The 23,174-nt window shown below is 35.3% G+C and overlaps 1 protein-coding gene across 9 annotated transcripts in view; it reads left to right on the top strand.

The window, feature by feature from the left end:
* MGAT4C (MGAT4 family member C) overlaps positions 1-23,174 on the top strand; it is a 257,557-nt gene that overhangs the window by 169,403 nt on the left and 64,980 nt on the right. For all 9 annotated transcript variants that reach the window (XM_058424886.1, XM_058424887.1, XM_058424882.1 and 6 more), the window contains one exon: positions 22,744-22,793. In XM_058424886.1, the coding sequence (XP_058280869.1) occupies positions 22,744-22,793 (50 nt within the window). Of the gene's footprint in view, positions 1-22,743; positions 22,794-23,174 lie in introns of those variants that run through there.

Raw genomic sequence — 23,174 nt, 5'->3', positions numbered from 1 at the left:
GGATCTAAGAAACTAGATAATTTTCATAAATCTATTATCACAATATAAAAGCGCTGTAAAAAAAATTGGTATAGTTACTTTTCAATTATATTCTGTTGCATATTTCTTTTGTTCCATCTGTAAATTTCTCCCCCCCACAACTTTGTTCATTCCATCCTCCTCCACTCTGTTTCCCTCTCCATCTACCTGCTTACTCATCTAATCAATCCATCTATCCATCTATCCAAAGATCCTTTCATCTATCCTTTGCTTCGTTGTTTGAAATATATGAGGTGAACAAAATGGGGAAAAAATGCATGTGTTTGGCTTGTCTGTGTCTTTCTATCTAGAAAGAGCCTTACAGATATAAGTATACATACAGATGTATGTTATATACTTGTAAATACACTTGGCTTTTTTTTTTCATTAATTACTTGTAATTTTTTCTTCTCTTCTTTCATGTGGATGACAATAAAAAAAAAAGCATGGTTTGACCTGGAATTTTAAAGTGTTTTGGGGAAAAAAAAGCAGCTAACAAAAAAAAAAAATTAGGAAATTCTGAAAAAGCTCTTACTTTGCTTTCGTCAGAAAGACTTTTCTGTATAATTAGTTTAGTGACAGTCCTCTATTTGAGAGTAGGGAAAATGTGTTTTAGTAGCCCTGTAACCTCAGGCACATCACTTAACCCTTTTGCTCTCAGTTCTATCATATGTAAAAGAGGAATAATCATGGCAACTATCTCAAATGGCTGTTTTGAGGACAGAATATGTTAACATTTGTAAATATATTTGAATAGTGGTTGGGACACACACATACACACATACACACACACACACACACACACACACACACACACAAACCCTATGTATTAACTGCTACTTATGGTCTGAACATCTTCACAGAAATGAAAGCTAACGAGAGCAAGAGATTGGCTTTTATGTTTGTTGCCATTTCCTAGTACTAAGAATTGGTGCCCAAAACATTGAAGGTGTTCAATAATTATTCTTTTGAAGAGGCAGAATAATACCCTAGTTAAGAACACTGATCATGAAGACAGATTTCCTGTACTGAAATTCTGGATCTAACACGTTTAACTGTTCAACTTGTGCAAGTTAGTTAATTATGTGCTTTATTTCTCGAATATGTAAAATGGGATAATAAAAATTCCTAACTCATACAATTATTGAGATGATTAAATGATTTAAAATATGTAAATCTATGATACCTAGTAAGTAGTATTGCTACCATATTACCTGATGTTAAAAGAAATCATTCACATAGTGTTACGTTACATGTGAATAGAATATGCTCCTGGAGTTGCACAAATTAGCAGCCTTCATAAGAGCAACAAAGTTAACCATAAAAGTGTGTTCTTATGAAGAGCAACATAGCTACCTGTTACTAGCCAGATGGAAAGTTATCAAATATTTCATGGCCTAAACAATACTGTTATAAGCCAACTACAAAACACATTTCATAAATTATTTATATTATTGTATTATTCTTCAAAAAACAATTGAGTCTGTCTGAACAAAATCTTTCTGCCTTGTCTGATCCTCTGGATTTGGTTACTAGTACCTGTCTGATTTATTTTTTCCTGTAAGCAGGATGACCCTTTTTAACTTTGACTTTCATTTTGGATCTATATTTTTTCCCTGTCTGCACTTTCCCATGATACCTTGGTACTTTCCCATCTTCTCCAAAAATTGAATAGCTTCTGGCTTTGGTATTTTCACAGCGAATTTAATAAGATTGAGTGCAGTGTCCTACTCTTTTTGTGCTTTACCATGTCATATTCTCCATTGCCTACCTCTGTATTTAAAAGTAATATTACTTAGGAGTTTTAACTTGAGACTATCTGTCTTATTTCATAAGCTTTGAATTTCTGCTTTAGCTGCAATTTAGAATAAGGAACAATCTTCTACATAATAATGTAGATTTCATCCCCATTTAGAAGCATTACATACTCTTCCATAGGCAAATTAGGAACGTGCCGTTTTTGGCAAAATAATGAATTTGCTTCTTGCTTGGTCAAATGTTTTTTTAAAAATCAATAATTAACTACATTGTTATAACTCAATTACAAAATTAGAATTGTGAATCTGATTGCTCATGGATCTGTTGGAAAGGTTACTACTCTGTCCTGGTAAGTATATCCCTGTATTATCTAATAAAATTTGAATATCCTTCTAGAAATCTCTTTAGAGATAGATAGAACTTTGAAATCCCAGCTCATTAAAAATAATAGAGCCACAACCCATAAAAACTGCTGCCACCTCTACAAATTACAGATCACCAAGGGAATTTTTCCTATAGATAATCAACTTATATTAAAGTTGAAATTTGAGAAAAAAATATTTGCTGCTGAATATCTTGGTTGAATGTACACAAAAAAGTGGATTAGTAGTGTACTAGCTTTTACCTCCCTATTAATTCATTCTTTCAACAAATGTTTTTATAATTATTTACCAGATGACTAGCAAACAATTAGAGGAAAAAAAAGATTACTCTTTTTATAAACTTGGCAATCAAATGTGAGAAGACAGAAAATAAGTAAGTAAATCATATAGCATATTAAAAGATGATAAATGCTATAGAGAATAAAAATATTGGTCAAGTTCAGGTATATTAGAATACCTGTTTGGAGGGAGAAATTTGCAGTTTAATAGTTAGAATAGACTTTGTTGAGTTGATTATATTTGACTTAAGGAGGATAAGTGTTAGAACCATAGGAATATTTAGGAGAAGGGATTTCCAGATTTCCAAAAAAATATATATATATATCCAATGCAAAGTTCCTACATCGGGACCTCATAATTCACAGGACACCAAGGAAGACAATGTGGCTGCTGCTGATGGAAGAGATGAGTTCAAGGAAGGCACTAGGTCAAGAAGGACCTTTTATACCATTGTAATTGGCATCTGTTTAGCAATAAATGAGAATAAATTATTTAATTTTGTGTAGAAAAACTTGATTATCTGACTTCCATTTTAATAAAGTCATTCTAGTTGCTCTATTTAGAATATATCGGGGGCAGGGAGAGAAGGAAAAAACATTGCCAGAGTAAAAGAATGGAGATGAGTTAAAAATACACTAGTTAAAACCAGGTAAGAAATCATAGTCACTGAGACCAAGATGCTAGTAGTAACTTTAGTGAGCCATTGTTATGGATATATTTTGAATATGGGGCCAGCACAGTTACCTAATATATTGGGCATGGATTTAAAGATGGAGTTAAGAATGACTGTAATTGGCTTGGGGAACTGGAAGGATAGACATCAACTGAGAAGAAGAATATTGTGTAGGTTCATTTTCTTACCCAATCTGCCATTGTTCACACTGTTCACTTCCACCTTAGTGCCATAATATGTGTAGAATATTAAGATTGGAGACTTTTCCACTATAGATATCAGTTTCAAATAAATAGCCCATGTAAAATCTAAAACTCACACATATATTTTAATTTACTGTTAGCTTGGAGTGTTGTTATTAACCCAGTCACCTATGGAAGGATCACCAGTGCTACTTAATACAACATTTGAGGAGTAAATCTACATTACCTCAGATTTGACTTGAATTATTATATTTGTTGGTGGGGCTGTCCTCATTTAAGAAAAACAGAAGAGTTTTGTGGGGAGATACTTATTAAAATAACACTTAACAATAAGCAAGACACACTAAAATGTTATATTATTTTTAACTCTGAAAACTGAAGGTACAAAATTACACGACCAAATTCCAGAAAAAAATGACACCTTCCCAGAATAAAGGAATCACATGACTGTTTTCATCCCTGAGGGCACTGCAGCAGCAGGAGACAATCTGCTTTAGACAGAAATGAGGACAAACCAGTCCACTTTTTAACAAACTATTAATGACCACATATAGGTTGGAGTGGTGAATTAGAATTTTAAGGAGTCTCCCACATAAAGCAATAGTCTATTATTAACCAACTGTTACAGAGGGACTTCACAAAGTTCAAGGCCACATCCTTTCAAAGATTGCAACAAAGAGAGGAGAAAGCCCACCCCAAGCCTTACTGGGCTTTCATAGACTGTACTGCTACAGGTAAGAGGGGTCAGGGCAGCAAAGTAGAGAGAGATCTTCAGAGGCATAAAAAGCTGGAATAGTAAAGACAATGCCTCATAACTCCCAAAGCCCAGAGAGCCAGCTCAACTATAGATTAGATTGGCACAAGCCTTCACACAAGCAAACAGAAGAAAGAATAGGCATTTCCTGGAAGTGTCTGTGTGTGTGTGTGTGTGTGTGTGTGTGTGTGTGTGTGTATAAATATATATATAATATAAATATGCTATGCTTATATTTATAACATATAAATATATATATTTATATTCATATTTATCTATATATTTATATTCCTAAGAAAGAAAAAAGAAGCAGTTATGACTTACATCAACTCTGAAAAATAAGAATGCATCCTTGGAATCAGAAAATGCAAACCCTGAAAGTGAAGTACAAGAGCTTCATTAGTAACATAATGAATGAATTATAACAATAAATGAAAAACAAACTGATATCAATGATGATGACAAAACTTGCTACTTTTCCTAATAGAGGGAAAGGATAGTTTAGAGATAGTTGCAAAGCAGATGAAGACATGAAGAGTAGAACGTCTGCCAAAAAGGCAAGCCGAAGTTTAAAAGAACAACAAAAACAAACAAATAATTATTTGTTCCTTAAAAATCTGCTTTGTTGCCCTTGATAACAAAATATATGACATATGTTTGATAGCACAGGTTGGTCAGAGAAACTTTAGTAAGGTATGAGAAAAGAACGTACACAGCATTTCAAAATTAACTGAAGTGGATGTCAAATTTGAAATTTTGGAGAGGCATCTGTGCAGCATTTAGCAGAGGCTTAAAAGGACCAGAGGATCTTCCAGATTTTTTGGTAAGGAGTGAGTCCATCTGACAAGGCTCATGGATCCAGGATCTACATGCTGTGATGACGAGATAGCACCTCAATTTCTGCTCCAACTCTTGCTCTGCCTGTCAAGAAAATTTACTCCTGCTTTGGCATCTGATCATCAACAGAGACCAGCAGGATTCATAATCTACTACATGCCTTCTGTTGATGAAAACGATGGTCTAATGTCATCAAAAATGAAATATAATGGAATAAATACTAAAGAAGCATTTGGCAATTTGCACTTTCACTGTCTCTTTTTTATATACTTTAAGTTCTGGGGTACATGTGCAGAAAGTGCAGGTTTGTTACATAGGTATACAAGTGCCATGGTGGTTTGCTGAGCCCATCAACCTGTCATCTACATTAGGTATTTCTCCTAATGCTATTCCTCCCCTATCCCCCATCCCTCAACAGGCCCCAGTGTGTGATGTTCCTCTCCCTATGTCCATGTGTTCTCATTGCTCAGCTCCTACTTATGAGTGAGAACATGTGGTGTTTGGTTTTCTGTTCTTGTGTTAGTTTGCTGAGAAGAATGGTTTCTAGCTTCATCCATGTACCTGCAAAGAACATGAACTTATCCTTTTTCTATGGCTGCATAGTATTCCATAGTGTATATGTGACACATTTTCCTTACCCAGTCTATCACTGATGGGCATTTGGGTTGGTTCCAAGTCTTTGCTATTGTGAAAATTCCACAATAAACATATGTGTGAGTGTATCTTTGTAATAGAATGATTTATAACACTTTGGGTATATACCCAGTAATAAGGTTGCTGGACCAAATGGTATTTCTGGTTTTAGATCCTTGAGGAATCGCCACACTGTCTTCTACAATGGCTGAACTAATTTACACTCCCACAAATAATGTAAAAGCATTCCTGTTTCTCCATATTCTCTCCAGCATCTATTGTTTTCTGACTTTTTAATAATCACCATTCTAACTGGCATGAGATGGTATTTCATTGTGGTTTTGATTTGGATTTTTCTAATAACCAGTGATGATGACCTTTTTTTCATATATTTTTAGGCTGCATAAATGTCTTCTTTTGAGAAGTGTCTGTTCATATCCTTCACCCACTTTCTGATGTGGTTGTTTTTTTTCTTGTAAATTTGTTGAAGTTCTTTATAGATTCTGGATATGAGCCCTTTGTCAGATGGATAGATTGCAACAATTCTCTCCCATTCTTTAGGTTGCCTGTTCACTCTGATAAAAGTTTCTTTTGCTGTGCAGAAACTCTTTAGTTTAATTAGATCCCATTTGTCAATTTTGGCTTTCGTTGCCATTTCTTTTGGTGTTTTAGTCATGAAGTCTTTGCCATGCCTATGTCCTGAATGGTATTGCCTAGGTCTTCTTCTAGGGCTTTTATGGTTTTAGGTCGTACATACAAGTATTTAATCCATCTTGAGGTAATTTTTGTATAAGGTGTAAGGAATGGATCCAGTTTCAGTTTTCTGCATATGACTAGCCAGTTTTCCCAACACCATTTATTAAATAGGGAGTCTTTTCCCCATTGTCTTTTTTTTTTTTTCAGGTTTGTCAAAGGTAAGATGGTTGCAGATGTGTGGTGTTACTTCTAAGGCCTCTGTTCTGTTCCATTGGTCTATATATCTGTATTGGTACCAGTACAATGCTGTTTTGGTTACTGTAGATTTGTAGTATAGTTTGAAGTCAGGTAGCATCATGCATCCAGCTTTGTTCTTTTTGCTTACGATTGTCTTGGCTATGTGGGCTCTTTTTTGGTTCCATATGAAATTTAAAGTAGTTTTGTCTAATTCTGTGAAGAAAGTCAATGGTACCTTGATGGGGATAGCATTGAATCTATAAATTAATTTGGGCAGTATGGCCATTTTCACGATATTGATTCTTCCTCATCTTTTCCTACTTGAATACCTTTATTTCTTTCTCTTGCCTGATTGCCCTGACAAGAACTTCCAATACTATGTTGAATAGGAGTGCTGAGAGAGGGCACCCTTGTCTTCTCCAGTTTTTCAAAGGGAATGCTTCCAGTTTTTGCCCATTCAGTATAATATTAACTGCCAGTTTGTCATAAATAGCTCCTATTATTTTGATACACGTTCCGTCAATACCTAGTTTATTGAGAGTTTTTAGCATGAAGGGGTGTTGAATGTTGTCGAAGCCCTTTCCTGCATCTATTGAGATAATGATGTGGTTCTGTTTATGTGATGGATGATGATTATTGATTTGTATATGTTGAACCAGCCTTGCATCCCAGGTATGAAGCCAACTTGATGGTGGTGGATAAGCTTTGATGTGCTGCTGGATTCAGTTTGCCAGTATTTTATTGAGGATTTTTTCATGTATGTTCATCAGGGATATTGGCCTGAAATTTTCTTTATTTGTTGTGTCTCTGCCATGTTTTGGTATTAGGATGCTGCTGGCCTCATAAAATGAGTTAGGGAGGAGACCCTCTTTATGTATCGTTTGGAACAGTTTCAGAAGGAATTATACCAGCTCCTCTTTGTACCTCTGGTTGAATGCAGCTGTGAATCTGTCTGGTCGTGGGCTTTTTTTGGCTGGTAGGCAATTAATTACTGTCTCAATTTCAGAACTTGTTATTCATCTATTCAGGGATTCAACTTCTTCCTGGTATAGACTTGGGAGGGTGTATGTGTCCAAGAATTTATCAATTTCTTCTAGATTTTCTAACTTATTTGTGTAGAGGTGTTTATAGTATTCTCTGATGGTGGTTTGTATTCCTGTGGGATCAGTGGTGATATCCCCTTAATCATTTTTTTATTGCATCTATTTGATTCTTCTCTCTTTTCTTCTTTATTAATCTGGTTAGTGGTCTATTTTGTTGATCTTTTAAAAAAAACCAGCTCCTAGATTTATTGATTTTTTGAAGGGATTTTGTGTCTCTATCTCCTTCAGTGCTGTTCTGATCTCAGTTATTTTTTGCCTTCTGCTAGGTTTTGAATTTGTTTGCTCTTGCTTCTCTAGTTCTTTTTAATTTTGATGTTAGGGTGTCAATTTTAGATCTCTCCTGCTTTCTCTTGTGGCAGTTAGTGCTATAAATTTCCCTCTATATGCTGTTTTAAATGTGTCTCAGAGATTCTGGTACATTGTGTCTTTGTTCTCATTGATTTCAAAGAACATCTTTATTTCTGCCTTCATTTCATTATTTACCCAGTAGTCATTGAGGAGCAGGTTGTTCAATTTCCATGTACTTGTGCAGTTTTGCATGAGTTTCTTATTTTATTTTATTTTGTTTTATTTTATTTCCTTTTCTTTCTTTTTTTTTTTTTGAGACATAGTCTCGCTCTGTTGCCCAGGCTGGAGTGCAGTGGCGCGATCTTGGCTCACTGCAAGTTCCAGCTCCTGGGTTCATGCCATTCTCCTGCCTCAGCCTCCTGAGTAGCTGGGACTACAGGTTGAGTGAGTTTCTTAAACCTGAGTTCTAATTTGATTGCACTGTGGTCTGAGAGACTGTTTGTTATGATTTCCATTCTTTCACATTTGCTGAGAAGTGTTTTACATCCAAATATGTGGTCAATTTTAGGATAAGTGTGATGAGGTGCAGAGAAGAATGTATATTCTGTTGATTTGGGGTCCAGAGTTCTGTAGATGTATATTAGGACTGCGTGGTCCAGAGCTGAGTTCAAGTCCTGAATATCCTTGTTAATTTTCTGTATTGTTGATCTGTCTAATATTGATGGTGGGGTGTTAAAGTATCCCACTATTATTGTATGGGAGTCTAAGTCTCTTTGTAGGTCTCTAAGAACTTGCTTTATGAATCTGGGTGCTCCTGCATGGGTGCATATATATTTAGAATAGTTAGCTCTTCTTGTTGCATTGATAACTTTACCATTATGTAATGCCCTTCTTTGTCTCTTTTGATCTTTGTTGCTTTAAAGTCTGTTTTATCAGAGACAAGGAGTGCAACTGCTGCTATTTTTTGCTTTCCATTTGCTTAGTAAATATTCCTCCACCCCTTTATTTTGGGCCTATGTGTGTCTTTACATGTGAGATGGGTCTCCTGAATACAGCACACCAATGGATCTTGACTCTTTATCCAGTTTGTCAGTCTGTGTCTTTTAATTGGGGTATTTAGCCTATTTACATTTACAATTAATATTGTTATGTGTGAATTTGATCCTGTCATTATGATGCTAGCTGGTTATTTTCCCCATTAGTTGATGCAGTTTCTTCTTAGTCTCAATGGCCTTTACAATTTGGTATGTTTTTGCAGTGGCTGGTACTGCTTGTTCTTTTCCATGTTTCCTGCTTTCTTCAGGAGCTCTTGTAAGGCAGGCCTGGTGGTGACAAAATCTCTCAGCATTTGCTTGTCTGCGAAGGATTTTATTTCTCCTCTACTTATGAAACTTAGTTTGGGTGGATATGAAATTCTAGGTTGAAAATTCTTTTCTTTAAAAATGTTGAATACTGGCCCCACTGTCTTCTGGCTTGTAGGATCTCTGTAGAGAGATCTGCTGTTAATCTGACGGGCTTCCCTTTGTGGGTAACCCGACCTTTCTCTCTGGCTGCCTTTAACATTTTTTCCTTCATTTCAGCCTTGGTGAATTTGATGATTATGTGTCTTGGGGTTGCTCTTCTTGAAGAATATCTTTGTGGTGTTCTATCTATTTTCTGGATTTTGAGTGTTGGCCTATCTTGCTAGGTTGGGGAAGTTCTCCTGGATAATATTCTGAAGAGTGATTTCCAACTTGGTTCCATTCTCCCTGTCACTTTCAGGTATACCGATCAAATGTAGATTTGGTCTTTTCACCTAGTCCCATATTTCTTCAAGGCTTTGTTTGTTCTTTTTCATTCTTTTTTCTCCAAACTTGTCTTCTCACTTTATATTATTGAGTTGATCTTCAATCTCTGATATCCTTTCTTCTGCTTGATCAATTCGGCTATTGATACTTGTGTATGCTTCATGAAGTTCTCGTGCTGTGTTTTCAGCTCCATCAGGTCATTTATGTTCTCTAAACTGGTTATTCTAGTTAGCAATTCATCTAACCTTTTTTCAAGGTTCTTAGCTTCCTTACATTGGATTAGAACATGTTCCTTTAGCTTGCAGGAGTTTGTTATTACCCATCTTCTGAAGCCTACTTCTGTCAATTCATCAAACTCCTTCTCTGTCCAGTTTTGTTCCCTTGCTGGTGAGGCGTTGTGATCCTTTGGAGGAGAAGAGGCATTCTGGTTTCTGGAATTTTCAGCCTTTTTGCGCTGGTTTCTTCTCGTCTTCGTAGATTTATCTACCTTTGATCTTTGATGTTGGCGATCTTCAGATGGGGTCTCTGAGTGGACGTCCTTTTATTTGATCTTGATGCTATCCCTTTCTGTTTGTTAATTTTCCTTCTAACAGTCAGGACCCTCTGCTGCAGATCTGCTGGAGTTTGCTGGAGGTCCACTCCAGATCGTGTTTGCCTGGGTATCACCAGCGGAGGCTGCAGAATAGCAAAGATTGCTGCCTGTTACTTTCTCTGGAAGCTTCCTCACAGAGGGGCACCTGCCAGATGCCAGCCAGAGCTCTACTATATCAGGTGTCTGTTGGCCCCTACTGGGTGGTGTCTCCCAGTCAGGATACATGGGGATCAGGGACCCACTTGACGAGGCCATCTGTTCCATAGCAGAGCTGGAGTGCTGTGCTAGGAGATCCACTGCTCTCTTCAGAGCTGTCAGGCAGGGAAGTTTAAGTCTGCTGAAGCTGTGCCCACAGCCACCCCTTCCCCAAGGTGCTCTGTTCCAGGGAGATGGGGGTTTTATCTATAGGTCCCTGACTGAGGCTGCTGCCTGTTTTTCAGAGATGCCCTGCCCAGAGAGGAAAAATCTAGAGAGGCAGTCTGAGCACAATGGCCTTGCTGAGCTGTGGTGGGTTCCACCCAGTTCAAACTTCCTGACGACTTTGTTTACACTGTGAGGGTAAAACTGCCTACTCAAGTCTCAGTAATGGCAGATGCACCTCCCCTCACCAAGCTGAGCATCTCAGGTCAACCTCAGACCGCTGTGCTGGCAGCAAGAATTTCAAGCCAGTGGATCTTAGCTTGCTGCGCTCCATGGGGGTGAGACCTGCTAAGCCAGTCTACTTGGCTCCCTGACTTCAGCCCCCTTTCCAGAGGAGTGAACAATTCTTTCTAGCTTGCGTTCCAGGCACCACTGGGGCATGGAGGAAAAAAAAAAAAAAAACTGCAGTTAGCTCAGTGTCTGCCCAAACTGCCGCCAAGTTTTGTGCTTGAAACCCAGGGCCCTGGTGGCATAGGCACCAAGGGAATCTCCTGGTCCGCAGGTTGTGAAAATCATGGGAAAAGCATAGTATCCGGGCTGGAGTGCACCGTTCCTCATGGCACAGTCCCTCACGGCTTCCCTTGAGTAGGAGAGAGAATTCCCCAACCCCTTGCACTTCCCAGATGAGGCGATGCCCCACCCTGCTTCGGCTTGCCCTCCTTGGGCTGCACCCAATGTCCAACCAGCCCAATAAGATGAACCAGGTACCTCAGCTGGAAATGCAGAAATAACCTGCCTTCTGAGTCGATCTTGCTGGGAGCTGCAGACCAGAGCTGTTCCCATTCAGCCACCCGAGGCAGTATCTATCTCTTTTCTTCAAAGTGAAGCACCTGACCAAGGCTTTCTTCCTCTACTCTGTCACCAAGTTGAAAGCCCATATTGGGGATGAAAAAACTGGGTGAAATGATGGGCACAGGATTTCCTTCCTCTCTACTTCTTCCCCCAAGAAGCATATGAAATTTCCCCTATTAGTTTCCAGAATGGAATTTTCCTGGCCAGCTCAGTCCCCCAGGAGCACCAAGAAATGTCTGCCCACCACGGAGTTTTCTTATGATCTTTCTTCAAACCAAGGATTTCACTCCTTACAACAAATTCCTGAAAAAAGAAATGAGTCCACTTTTGGGCTGAATTCTACAGATAAATTTTCCTCTGAAGATACAGAATCTAAGCAATAAATGTTTCTATTTATTTTCTTCAGTCATTTTGTGCTATCTCTCTTAGATTTTAACAGCTACAAATTGAAAGATTATACACATTTGCTCAATGCGAGGGTTCATAAAAATTTAATTCCTAGGATATAATTTTATAATTAAATATTATTGATTAATTAGGATTGTATGAATTAATTATTTCTACTTTATTAGACCCCTTAGGTTGTATTTTATTGCAAGTATTGTATCATGATATGACTAAATAGCCAGCCATAAACATAAGCTATAACAGGCATTTTACATAATTAAACAACTAGATACATTTTAAACTGTGGAAGCCATTCTTTTCCTAACTCTTTATAAAACAATTGTAAAAGTTGCTTGAACTTTTCCTAAATACTTTTATTGTTTACATAAACAAACAAAAAATACTTGGAGGCCTCAGAAAATTCTATAATTGAAAAACAATTCTTTATCCTTTCAATGAAGTGACAATTTAGAAGAGGTCAGTCTACCTAGGGGCCTACCTTTGTGTGTCAGAAAGCTTAGTAGAGTCCTTGACCTACAAATAGATCTGTCATACCCCAAGTTCTTCACTTTTTTTGGAAAAACTGAAGTTCTAGTCCTCATTTCATATTATACCTAACTAAATTATTCCTAGTAGATAGCCATATTTGCATGTTTCCCTCTCTCCCTCCAAGAAATAACAAAAGAAAAAAAAAGTCTTGAAAGAAAATGCTTTCTGTCTTTTCTTAATCTTTCTGCCTTATTCCCATTCTCATTCTGTATAAGATCTTTGTCTCTTATTCCTCTGGTTAGTTTCAGTGTGCTAACTTGTATTTTAAGGTAGACAGTGTGGGGTTGAAAACTTATCTTACACAGTGTTAGAGTCCTGTATTAGGGGCTGCTGCTCTGGTGTTCTTGATACAGAGAAAGGAGCAAGTGAAAGGAGCAAGAACCAAAGGGACAGAACCCTTCTCACTTTAGCTCCTTGTAATCAGCTACATTGAAGTTTCCCACTGTGGTTCTGCTAAAAGATCTGCCTACTACAACCTATGTAGCCTCTGTCAACTATACAAGCCACTTCAGATTGAGGCTTTAAATATCCTTAGTCTTCCCTGATAGCAGGGATGTGTCTTCCAAAAGGGAGAAAAGGGGTAGCCTGGGCTACCTGTATCTCACAGAGAACGCAGAAGACAGGTCAGTTTCCAACCAGCAGAAAGGAAACTGGAAACACTGGTCTGAGCCCAGCTCCTGCAGAGAACTATGGTTTCTTCTGAGAAGAGAAGAAAACAACAAAGGGATAATCAAATATTAAAACAAAGAGATGAATAAATGATGAAGAAAGGGCTAGTGTGAACATTAAGAAGACATGTTAAGGCTGGGTGCGGTGGCTCATGCCTGTAATCCCAGCACTTTGGGAGGCAGAGGCAGGTGGATCACTTGAGGTCAGGAATTCAAAACTGGCCAACATAGAGAAACCCCATCTCTACTAAAAATACAAAACTTAGTCAAGTGTGGTAGCAGGCACCTGTAATCACAGCTACTCGGTCGGCCAAGGCACACAAGAATTGCCTGAACCTGGGAGGTGGAGGTTGCAGTAAGCCAAAATCATGCCACAGAAGACCAGCCTGGGAGACAAAGTGAGACTCTGTTTCAAAAAACAAAACAAAACAAAATAAACAAATAAAAAACAAAAAAACATGTTAGATCTTTCAGGGATATGGAATGTTGTGGCATATGAATTAAATAAGATGTTGGTGTAAAATGTTATATTCTTTAAATCTACTTATATTCCTAAAATAATGTGCATACCTCTGTAAATGCTTTGTATACATGTAAGACCATTGATTAGTAAGATTGGAATTGGGGAGAATTTGAGGGTAAAACTTGAAAAAAACAAGACATTTTTACATCTAAAAGATAAATAAAATAATAAATTAGATGTTCAAGCATGTGTTGTTGGAGTTGAATTAACTCTTACTTTTTTACTAAATCATAGAAACACCATGTCAACAAAAGAGAGAAAAACATTTTTCTACACTATATACCATGAATTAATTTCATTTCAAACCTAGAAGACATATATATATATGTTGCCTTGGATAAGTTACCAAATCTTTTAGGATTTCATTTCTCAATAAAAAAAAGTTAATATCACAAATTGTTATACTTGCTTCATGAGACTATTGTGTGAGTCGATGACGATAATATGCTTAAAGCATTTCCCAATTTTAAAGAACTGTAAATTGTAAGGCATAATTAACTGTAAGCTTTTTTGAATATTATATAAACTACTAGGGAAACATTTTTTACTATTAGCATAATATTGAGTTCATTTTTCTTGCTGAAAGAAGTCATGAGAGGAATTTGAACATTTTATTTGGCAGACTGTAAAATATTGTATACATTTTTGGAGATTTATACCACTTACACAAACTACTCAAAGAAATGACCAGAAAGAAAACTGTCATCTTTCTGGTGAGACTTTTTAATTTGATTGCATTATCTCTTTCTAGCAGATTTATTATAGCATTTATATGCATGAGTGTTATAAAATAATATTACAGTTTTCTGGCCAATTTAGGTCATGAAATCCCATTAACAACTGAAATATGTAGATACAAAAAATATTCACTGTGTTAATTAAATGGACATTTTATTTAACTGTCTCTTTTCTCTTATAAAAATCTAAGCAAAAGTTCATTTAATCATTAAGCAAAGAAGTGTGGCAGTGTAGGTTAAACTCTAGATTTAAAAAGCCTTTACATTTAAGTAAATCTATAATAATATGTTATTTGAGACATCCAGAAACAACTGCCAAATCAAAATTAGTTTCTTAAATAGCAGTGTATAGAAGTCAAAGTTCTGTCTGCTGTAGAAATCTTGTTGAATTAAAGTATTTCCCTTAAAAGCTCCAATTAGTGGGAAAATGTTATATGAATTTATGATACTAGTCATTTAGCAAACAATTATTGAAGATCTACTGTATTCCAAACACAAAAATGGCATGCTATGATTTCTGCCCTTGAGGTTACAGCATTGGGTAGATACTGGCATTCACACAAAGATTGCAGTAAGATGGACTTAGTCCTCTAATTGTAGTCCCAAAAAGAGAGAGAGACCAATATTGCTATAAGGGTCACAGCCATTCCTGCAGAGGTGACAGTTAATCAAAGTATTGTCTAGGAAAATGGAATATATGTTCAAAGTCACTGAAGCATGAAAGCTCACATGAAATGTGTTTGGAAAATGGCAGGTAGTTCAGTGTAGTTGCAGGATAGAATTATTGGTGGAAGTAAAATATATGGCTAAGAAATGTATTTATTCAAACAACAAGAAACCAAAAAAGGGATCAGAAACAAGAGGGATCTGATCAGAATTTCCTTTTGGCAGCAGAGTTTCATTCACTTACATAATTGGATAGAAGTGTACTGAAAAGACCAAAATGATAGATACGATGACAGCCCAGGAATTTGAGGATGCAGTGAGCCATGATTGTGCCACTGCGCTCCAGCCTGAACCACAGAGCTGGACCCTGTCTCTAAAAAAGAAAATAATAATAATTAGTAAAAAGAGTTTACATAATTTTAGAAATACATTATTGTGGAATCTGCAAATTTCAAAATTTTTGAGGTCTAAAGGATATAAAAAAATTTTTAAATAAAAATAATATAAGTTCAACTAGTTTGATATTAGCTTTAAAGAAAATTACTTTGATTTTAAAATCAAGGAAATACAGAAATATTTTCTCCAATATTAGTATGTTTATTTTCCTACTTAACTTTAAATTTTTATATTATCACTTTAAATAGATCATTCATTCATTAAAAAGTTAGGAAACAACAGATGCTGGAGAGGATGTGGAGAAATAGGAATGCTTTTACACTGTTGGGAGTGTAAATTAGTTCAACCATTGTGGAAGACAGTGTGGCAATTCCTCAAGGATCTAGAATTAGAAATAACATTTGATCCACCAATCCTATTACTGGGTGTGTACCCAAAGGATTATAAATAATGCTACTATAAAGACACATGCACATGTATGTTTATTGCGGCACTATTCACAATGGCAAAGACCTGGAACCAACCCAAATGTCCATCAATGATAGACTGGATTAAGAAAATGTGGCACATATACACCATGGAATACTATGCAGCCATAAAAAATGATGAGTTCATGTGCTTTTCAGGGACATAGATGCAGCTGGAAACCATCATTCTGAGAAAACTACCACAAGAACAGAAAACCAAACACCGCATGTTCTCACTCATAGGTGGGAATTGAACAATGAGAACACTTGGACACAGGGTGGGGAATATCACACACCGGGGCCTGTCAGGGGGTGGAGGGCTGGAGGAGGGATAGCATTAGGAGAAATGCCTAACATAAATGACAAGTTAATGGATGCAGTAAACCAACATGGTACATGTATACATATGTAATAAACCTGCACGTTGTGCACATGTACCCTAGAACATAAAGTATAATTAAAAATAAAAATAAATAGATCATTCATTTCACATACTGCATGCTTTTTAAGCTCAAATAATAGTTTTCTCAAACTGACATAAAATTTAGCTAATAATAGAGCTAACAAGTTAATGGCAAAATAAAGGCTTTAGTGAGTACAGAACTCATTAAAATTATCTAGAAGAATGCCTGGAATAAATTTTTTTTAACTTGTTGAAACTAGTGGTATAGTCAAGCCACTGAACAGTAACAACTAGCAACTATTTTACTTAGCTAGAGAGTATCAATGAATGGCTACTTTTCTCTGAAAATGACTATCTGCTCCACTTGTGATTGCATAGCCTGGAAGCTGATGCCAAGGAGTCAGGCAAATGAACTGGATAACAGGGGAGTGGAAAAAGAGCTGAGGCTGAAAGAGAGAATGAAGACGTGAAAACATACTTGAATCATAAGTAAAGATCAAATGAAAACAAGATACTGTTCTCCCTTTACCCTCACCCGTTTTAGGATGGTAAAGATTTAAAACGTTTGAAACATCCAGCTGCCAGTTGAGTGTCAGGAAAAAAAAAAAAATCCTTATATGTTTGTAGTAATATTATATTAACATGAGTATTCAGTGTTGAGTCTTTCCATACATGGAAATCACATGCTTTTCTATGACAAAGAGTAAATAGACAAATCAATTAAAGATCAGGGATTAGATAATTCTTATAGACAGGGATAGTGTTCTCTTGTCAGTCATTCTAAGCTCCATCATCCTCAACATCACTTACATGATTTATGGTTTAGAGACTTTTGATATTAATGTATTTACTCATGTGGTTCTCCTTATCAGGAATGTCCTTTTATTTCTTTTGTCTAATGTACAATTTCAGCTCATATATTCTCTAGTTACTTAATATTTCACATTTGGCATTATTTTTATACATATATCTTATTCTCTCAACTAGACGGTTAACTCTCTGAAGCCCAGAAATTAATCTTAGGCATTTTAGTATCACTCAATTTCTAACACAGTGCTTTATATAAATTTATGATTAGTAGCTGTAGTTTGAATAAATCATCACTCTTACCCCAAGCCTTGTTGAGGCTTATTATGTTCGAACATGTTGGAAGCTACTGATAAAAATGAAAAATATGCAAATCTTTCAACAAAAACTTACTGAATATTTACTGCTTGTCAACAGTGTGCAAGACTCTGGGGATACAATTTTGCACAAAATAGAAAGAGTCTTATGTTCTAAAAGATCAGAAAGATGTTAAATAATCACACTCCTTAATATTTCATTAAAAATTGAAATAAGGTTGCTGAAGAAAAGAGAAATCGTTTCAAGGAGTTTTAAATTCTAGATTCTTTAGTGAAGGAAAATTCTCCTTTAAAACCAAGATGTTTTTTTCTGATTATGCACTAAATACATTTCTCCAGAAATTATTTTCATCCAAATGAGAGACCCACACTTCACTCATGGTGGACCTATGAACTAGATAAACCTAATGGACAGAAACCCACTGTGTTTCTGGCTTTTGTTGTTATTGTTTTATTTTGTTTTTTTTTAAGCTAATTTATTCATTATTTTTAATTGATAAATAAACAATGGACATATTTATCTTGTAAAACATGATGTTTTAAAATATATATACATTATGGAATGGCTAAATTGAGCTAATTAACGTATGCATTACTTCACATGCTTATCATTTTACAGTCTTAGCAATTTTCAAGTATGCAATATGCTGTTATTAACTATGGTCACTGTGTTGTACAATAGATCTCTTGAACTTATTTCTCCTATCTAATTGAAATTGTATAACCTTTAAAGAACATCTCTCTATCTCCACACCTCCACTCCAGCCCCTGGTAACTACTATTCTACTCTCCTTTACTTTTATGAGTTCAAGTTTTTTATAATAACTCCCACATACTAGTGAGGACATGTGATATCTGTCTCTTTGTGCCTGGCTTAATTCACTTAGCACAATATCCTCTGGGTTCATCCATGATGTGGCAAATTACAGGATTCCCTTGTTTTTAAGACTGAATAGTTTTTCTTTATCCATTTATCCATTGCTGGACACTTGGGTTGACTCCCCATATCTTGACTATTATGAAGAGTGCTGCAATAAACATGGGAGTGCAGGTATCTTTTTGACATACTGATTTAATTTCATTTGATTATATATCCAGTAGTGGGATGGCTAGATCATAAGGTAGTCCTTTTTTTTTAATTTTTGAGAAACTATCATACTGTTTTCCATAGTGGCCGTACTGATTTACATCCCCACCGTCAGTGTACACGGGGTTCCCTTTTCTCCATATCCTCCCCAACACTTATTTTTCATCTTTTTTTATAATATCCATTCTAACAGTGGTCGGGTGATAACTCATTGTGAATTTTACTTGCATTTGTCTGGTAATGAGTGATGCTGAGCATTCTTTATATATATATACCTGTTGGTCATTTTATGTCTTCTTTTGAGAAATGTTTATTCCTGTCGACCCATTTTTAATTGGGCCATTTGTTTTCTTGCTAATAGTTTGAGTTCCTTATACATTTAGAATATTTACTTATGAGATACATGGTTACAATTTTTTCTGCCATTTTGCAGGCTATCTTTTTGTTTTGTCCATTGTTTCTCTTGCTGTTTAGAGCTTTCTAATTTGATATAATCCCATTTATCTATTTTTTGCTTTGGTTTTCTATGCTTTTGGGGTCTTAATCTCCCTCAAAAAGTCATTGTCCGGACCAATATTATACAGATTGTCCCCTGTGTTTATGTCTTTGAAAGAGGGTCTTAAAACACTTTCTCTGCTTGCTTTCCTGTGTTTGAATACCGCCCAGGGGATACTCAGCTCCAGTGTCATAGATGAGCCTACACAAAATTCTTAGTTCAGCTAAGGCAAGTCATGCTCAACCAAGGGACAGAAGATCCTGCCTTTTAAGTTAGAAGTGTCCAAAAATTGTTAATTTGTCTCTTAGTCATCTCATCTACACACACACACAAAGTCAGATACTCAGCTAATGGTTTTCCAATGTTCCAGTCACCAAAGCTTCTTGTATATATTTATGTTAAAAAAAAAGTCGCTGTGGCTAATCACCTCATTTAAAAGTCAGATTGAACACGTGAGCATTCACGTGTGTAGGCTGAGGTATATTGGCAAGGAATTGACACTTGTAGTTCCCCAAAGATTTTCGCTTTGCTTGGCTGACTCTGCAACTCCAATAAAGTGCAGCCAGACTCCAGTAAAAGAAAGTGAACACTTTGCCTCCTAGTACCTTTGCTGCCGTTTGCATTTCACCACTCAGCTTATAGAGATGAAATCTATTACACGGCAGGCACTGCTTGCACAAATGAAAGATAAATTTTTCTTCCAGATGGGACAGATCAGCAAGACTCATAAAATATTAATGATGAAAGCTCTGGAAATTATATATATCCCTGACCATAGGTTTCTCTTGACAGTGAAGAACTGTCAGTTTAACCCATTTTGTTTTCTGTAAGAGTCCTCAAGAACTTTATAAGGGAAAATAATACATGATTGAAGATTCAAATGAGCATAGATTTGAGGGAAAGTTTATCTTTCTGTCTTTCATTTTCTTTCATGTTTTGTGTTCCCAATCTGCAGTACATTTTGCTGAGTGATGTACTGTGGTTGATTTCATTCTTGAAGCTGTTCATGTGCTCGTGAAGGAAATTGCTTTTATGAGAATAATACAGGAAGTATGCATTTCTTATTATTTAATTGAACATACAATTTAGCAATATCTGACATTTATATGATTGAAATAATTTGTTTATCTCAAAATTAGAAATTTATTGGGTGTGTATTCAAGAATATATATATATATATGTAGAATTTCACTTTCACTTGTCAGGTTTTGTTATCTTGAAAACTTTTCTATAACCATTACAAATCAACAATAATTTTTAGGTTACTATATCTGTAGAAGGCTTGGTCACTTACCTTTCTTTATTTTTTTAAGGAAAAAATTTTGGGCCCTCTTTTTGAGGCAGCAAATCAATTACCATTGATCTGAAATTTTTAAAACATGTATTTTCATTTTACACAGAAACAACGTTTACATTTGTAAAATCTAAAAATGATGGAAATGTATAATTATCTTATTATGGCAACCTGATTCATTGTATTATGTTATATATATTTAGGAACATATATTTAGGTAACTATGAGATATTTGAATATTAGAAATTTCTTGAAAATAATAAAATACTCTATTGGCCAATTTAAAGAAAATTCTATATGAAATATATCTCCAATTGTTTTAAAAACTCTTTGAAATATTTAATGCTAGCACAATTATTTGCAGCATAACTCAAAATATTTTTCATCATGCTATAGAGCAATAGTACAAAAAACTAACCATTTTAACAATAATGCTTCAGAAAGGAGACAGTCACACAAAAATGGATCCAAAATCAACTAAATTATATCTATTATAAATTTATTCACATTGAAGATACCATCTAATTTGTTAAATATTAATAATTAGAAAAATAAAATATTCTTTTTCATTCGTACTCTTTTTCTACCTAAATAGAACACATAATTACTTTGATTTGATAACAAAATATTTACAAAAAATAATATATAATTTAATTTAACCAGACAAAATTATCTTTGCTTAGTTACTTTTTATTTAATTGAATATCTGGCTTAATATATATCTCAGGTACATGATATTTTTTATCAGTGTCTATGAGAAATTATCAGCCAAATATAAACGTCATAAATCACTAATGGGATTCTAAGTTTCCTGTGCCTACAGTGTGTTAAAGTTTCTAGTTGATGATAGCCATACAAAGATAAATCAGCAATTCCATTTTGTTCATCAGTCTTTCACAAAATTCATGAACTCATTGTAAAAAATCAGATGCTGTTAAAATGTATCCTGAATTATATTTAAAGGCACATCACTAGTAAGTAGAGTCAAAAGACCTGTTACAAGACTTCTGGTCATGAACATTGTTATAATATTTTCAAAACCAGTGCTGTTTTTCCTGATTGCCTGATCATCTGATGATCACCTCTAATGTTTAGATTCTCTTCATCGATGTGCCAAATGTATAATATTGAAAACATAAACTCCATAAACCAAACACCTTGCTGTGACCAAATACCCAATGCTTGCATGGGATTTAACCAATTGTTGCTACAGCCTTCTGAATAGCAAATTTCTTGGGATCTATAGTTGGGTCTCTTTAAGTTCTGCTTTCTTTCTGCTCCATGCCAATGACTGAAATCTGGTTTTAGGTCCTAGCCTCTCTGTTCTGTGATATAACTAACTGTCTGTGAAGATAACTTCATGTTAAAAAATGAGTTTATGTGACATGAGAATCCCAAAATACCTACTACTATTTCAAAATGCCAGTCTCCAATCGCAACTATTCTTGCTGTCTGTGGAAGCTACGGAAGAAGACAAAGGGGAAAAATGTGGAAATTCCAGTGGAGGTGTTGTTCACCACAGAAGCTGACCACGGCACATTTAAGTAGAGAGAGAAATGCTGATGGAGATATCAGGAGAGCTGGAGGAATCTGTGCCTCAGGAGCATATAAATGTTCACAATTACTCTTGTCTGAAAGAATAATGTTTACATAACACCAAACTTTGAAAAACAGCATAATTGGTTCTACTCAGAGTTACTTAAACAGCCCAGAGTAGCACTGACTTTTTAAAAATATATGTTTATGTATAGTAGGAAAAGACAATGCAAAATAAGAATATATTTATTTTCTCAAACTACCTTTTCTTAAAGAAAATACACATAATTTTAAAGGCATGTTATCTTTAGAGAATTTTATTCGCTTATTTATTGTCTTATACCTGCACAGTTTTCTTCTGAATACCCTTGTTAACACAGTCTGGCAGACATTCAATAGCAAACTGTGTTCCAGGCAATGAATTTATACTGTTGTAACAGGAACAATCTCTTGAATGTTGTAACCTTTTATATATGACGGATAAATCAATAACATGGATAAATGTGTAACAAACTAGCCTGTGCACCTTTTTGGTGAAGTGAAGCTCAGTGACATGGACTGAAGTACTTTCTTAAGGAAAATAACTTTATGCTTAAGTGGAATATTATAAAATATATTTATCTACTAACACAGACATCAATGGTAATATTAAAAGAGACTTATATGTGTGTATCTTTATATTATGTTATATATAATTCAAATATTTAATTTGATACTTTAAATGAAAAATTTAACTTAATACAAAGGTATGTCTATTCTGTGATATGCATACACAGATAAATTATGTTAAAATATTTGGTTTATATTTTTCTGTCAATTTAGAAAGATTTTATAAATATGATCATAATGCAGTTAGATGGAAAATAACAAATTATTAGAGAGAATGCTTTTTATTTTACTTTTATCAGCAAGAAACCAGTGGGTTGTATTAGTAATATTAGACTTTCTTTTTTCCAGGGTATCAACGGTTTCTGTACAGCACGGATTATGACAGCGTCTTTCTTAAGGTGAGATTCGATGTCATTCATGGTAGTATTCTAAGGTACTATACTTTTTTAATGTATTATCAAAAATATTTCATAAGTAAAATTGTCCTGGGGTAGCTACACATGCCTAAATTGAAAATATTTTCTCATCAATTTTATGTGATTTATTCAATAGTGTTGTTATCATGATAAACTCTAAACAACATTTCTTGAACATTTCTGAATACAAGCCATGTAACTTGATACTTTGATTAAAACTTGGAAGTGTGTTAACCATATAAGAAAATCAAGTTAGAGAACAACAGCAAAACATTCTAATACAACTAATACAATTAAGGCATCTCTCAGAGAGTGCACACACTTGTGCAGGTACACACACACACACACACACAGGCACACACA

Source organism: Hylobates moloch, unplaced genomic scaffold, assembly GCF_009828535.3.
Source record: "Hylobates moloch isolate HMO894 unplaced genomic scaffold, HMol_V3 SCAFFOLD_12, whole genome shotgun sequence".
Lineage (NCBI taxonomy): Eukaryota > Metazoa > Chordata > Mammalia > Primates > Hylobatidae > Hylobates > Hylobates moloch.
Note: the sequence above shows the minus strand (reverse complement) of the source record. Positions and strands in the feature narration are given on the sequence as shown.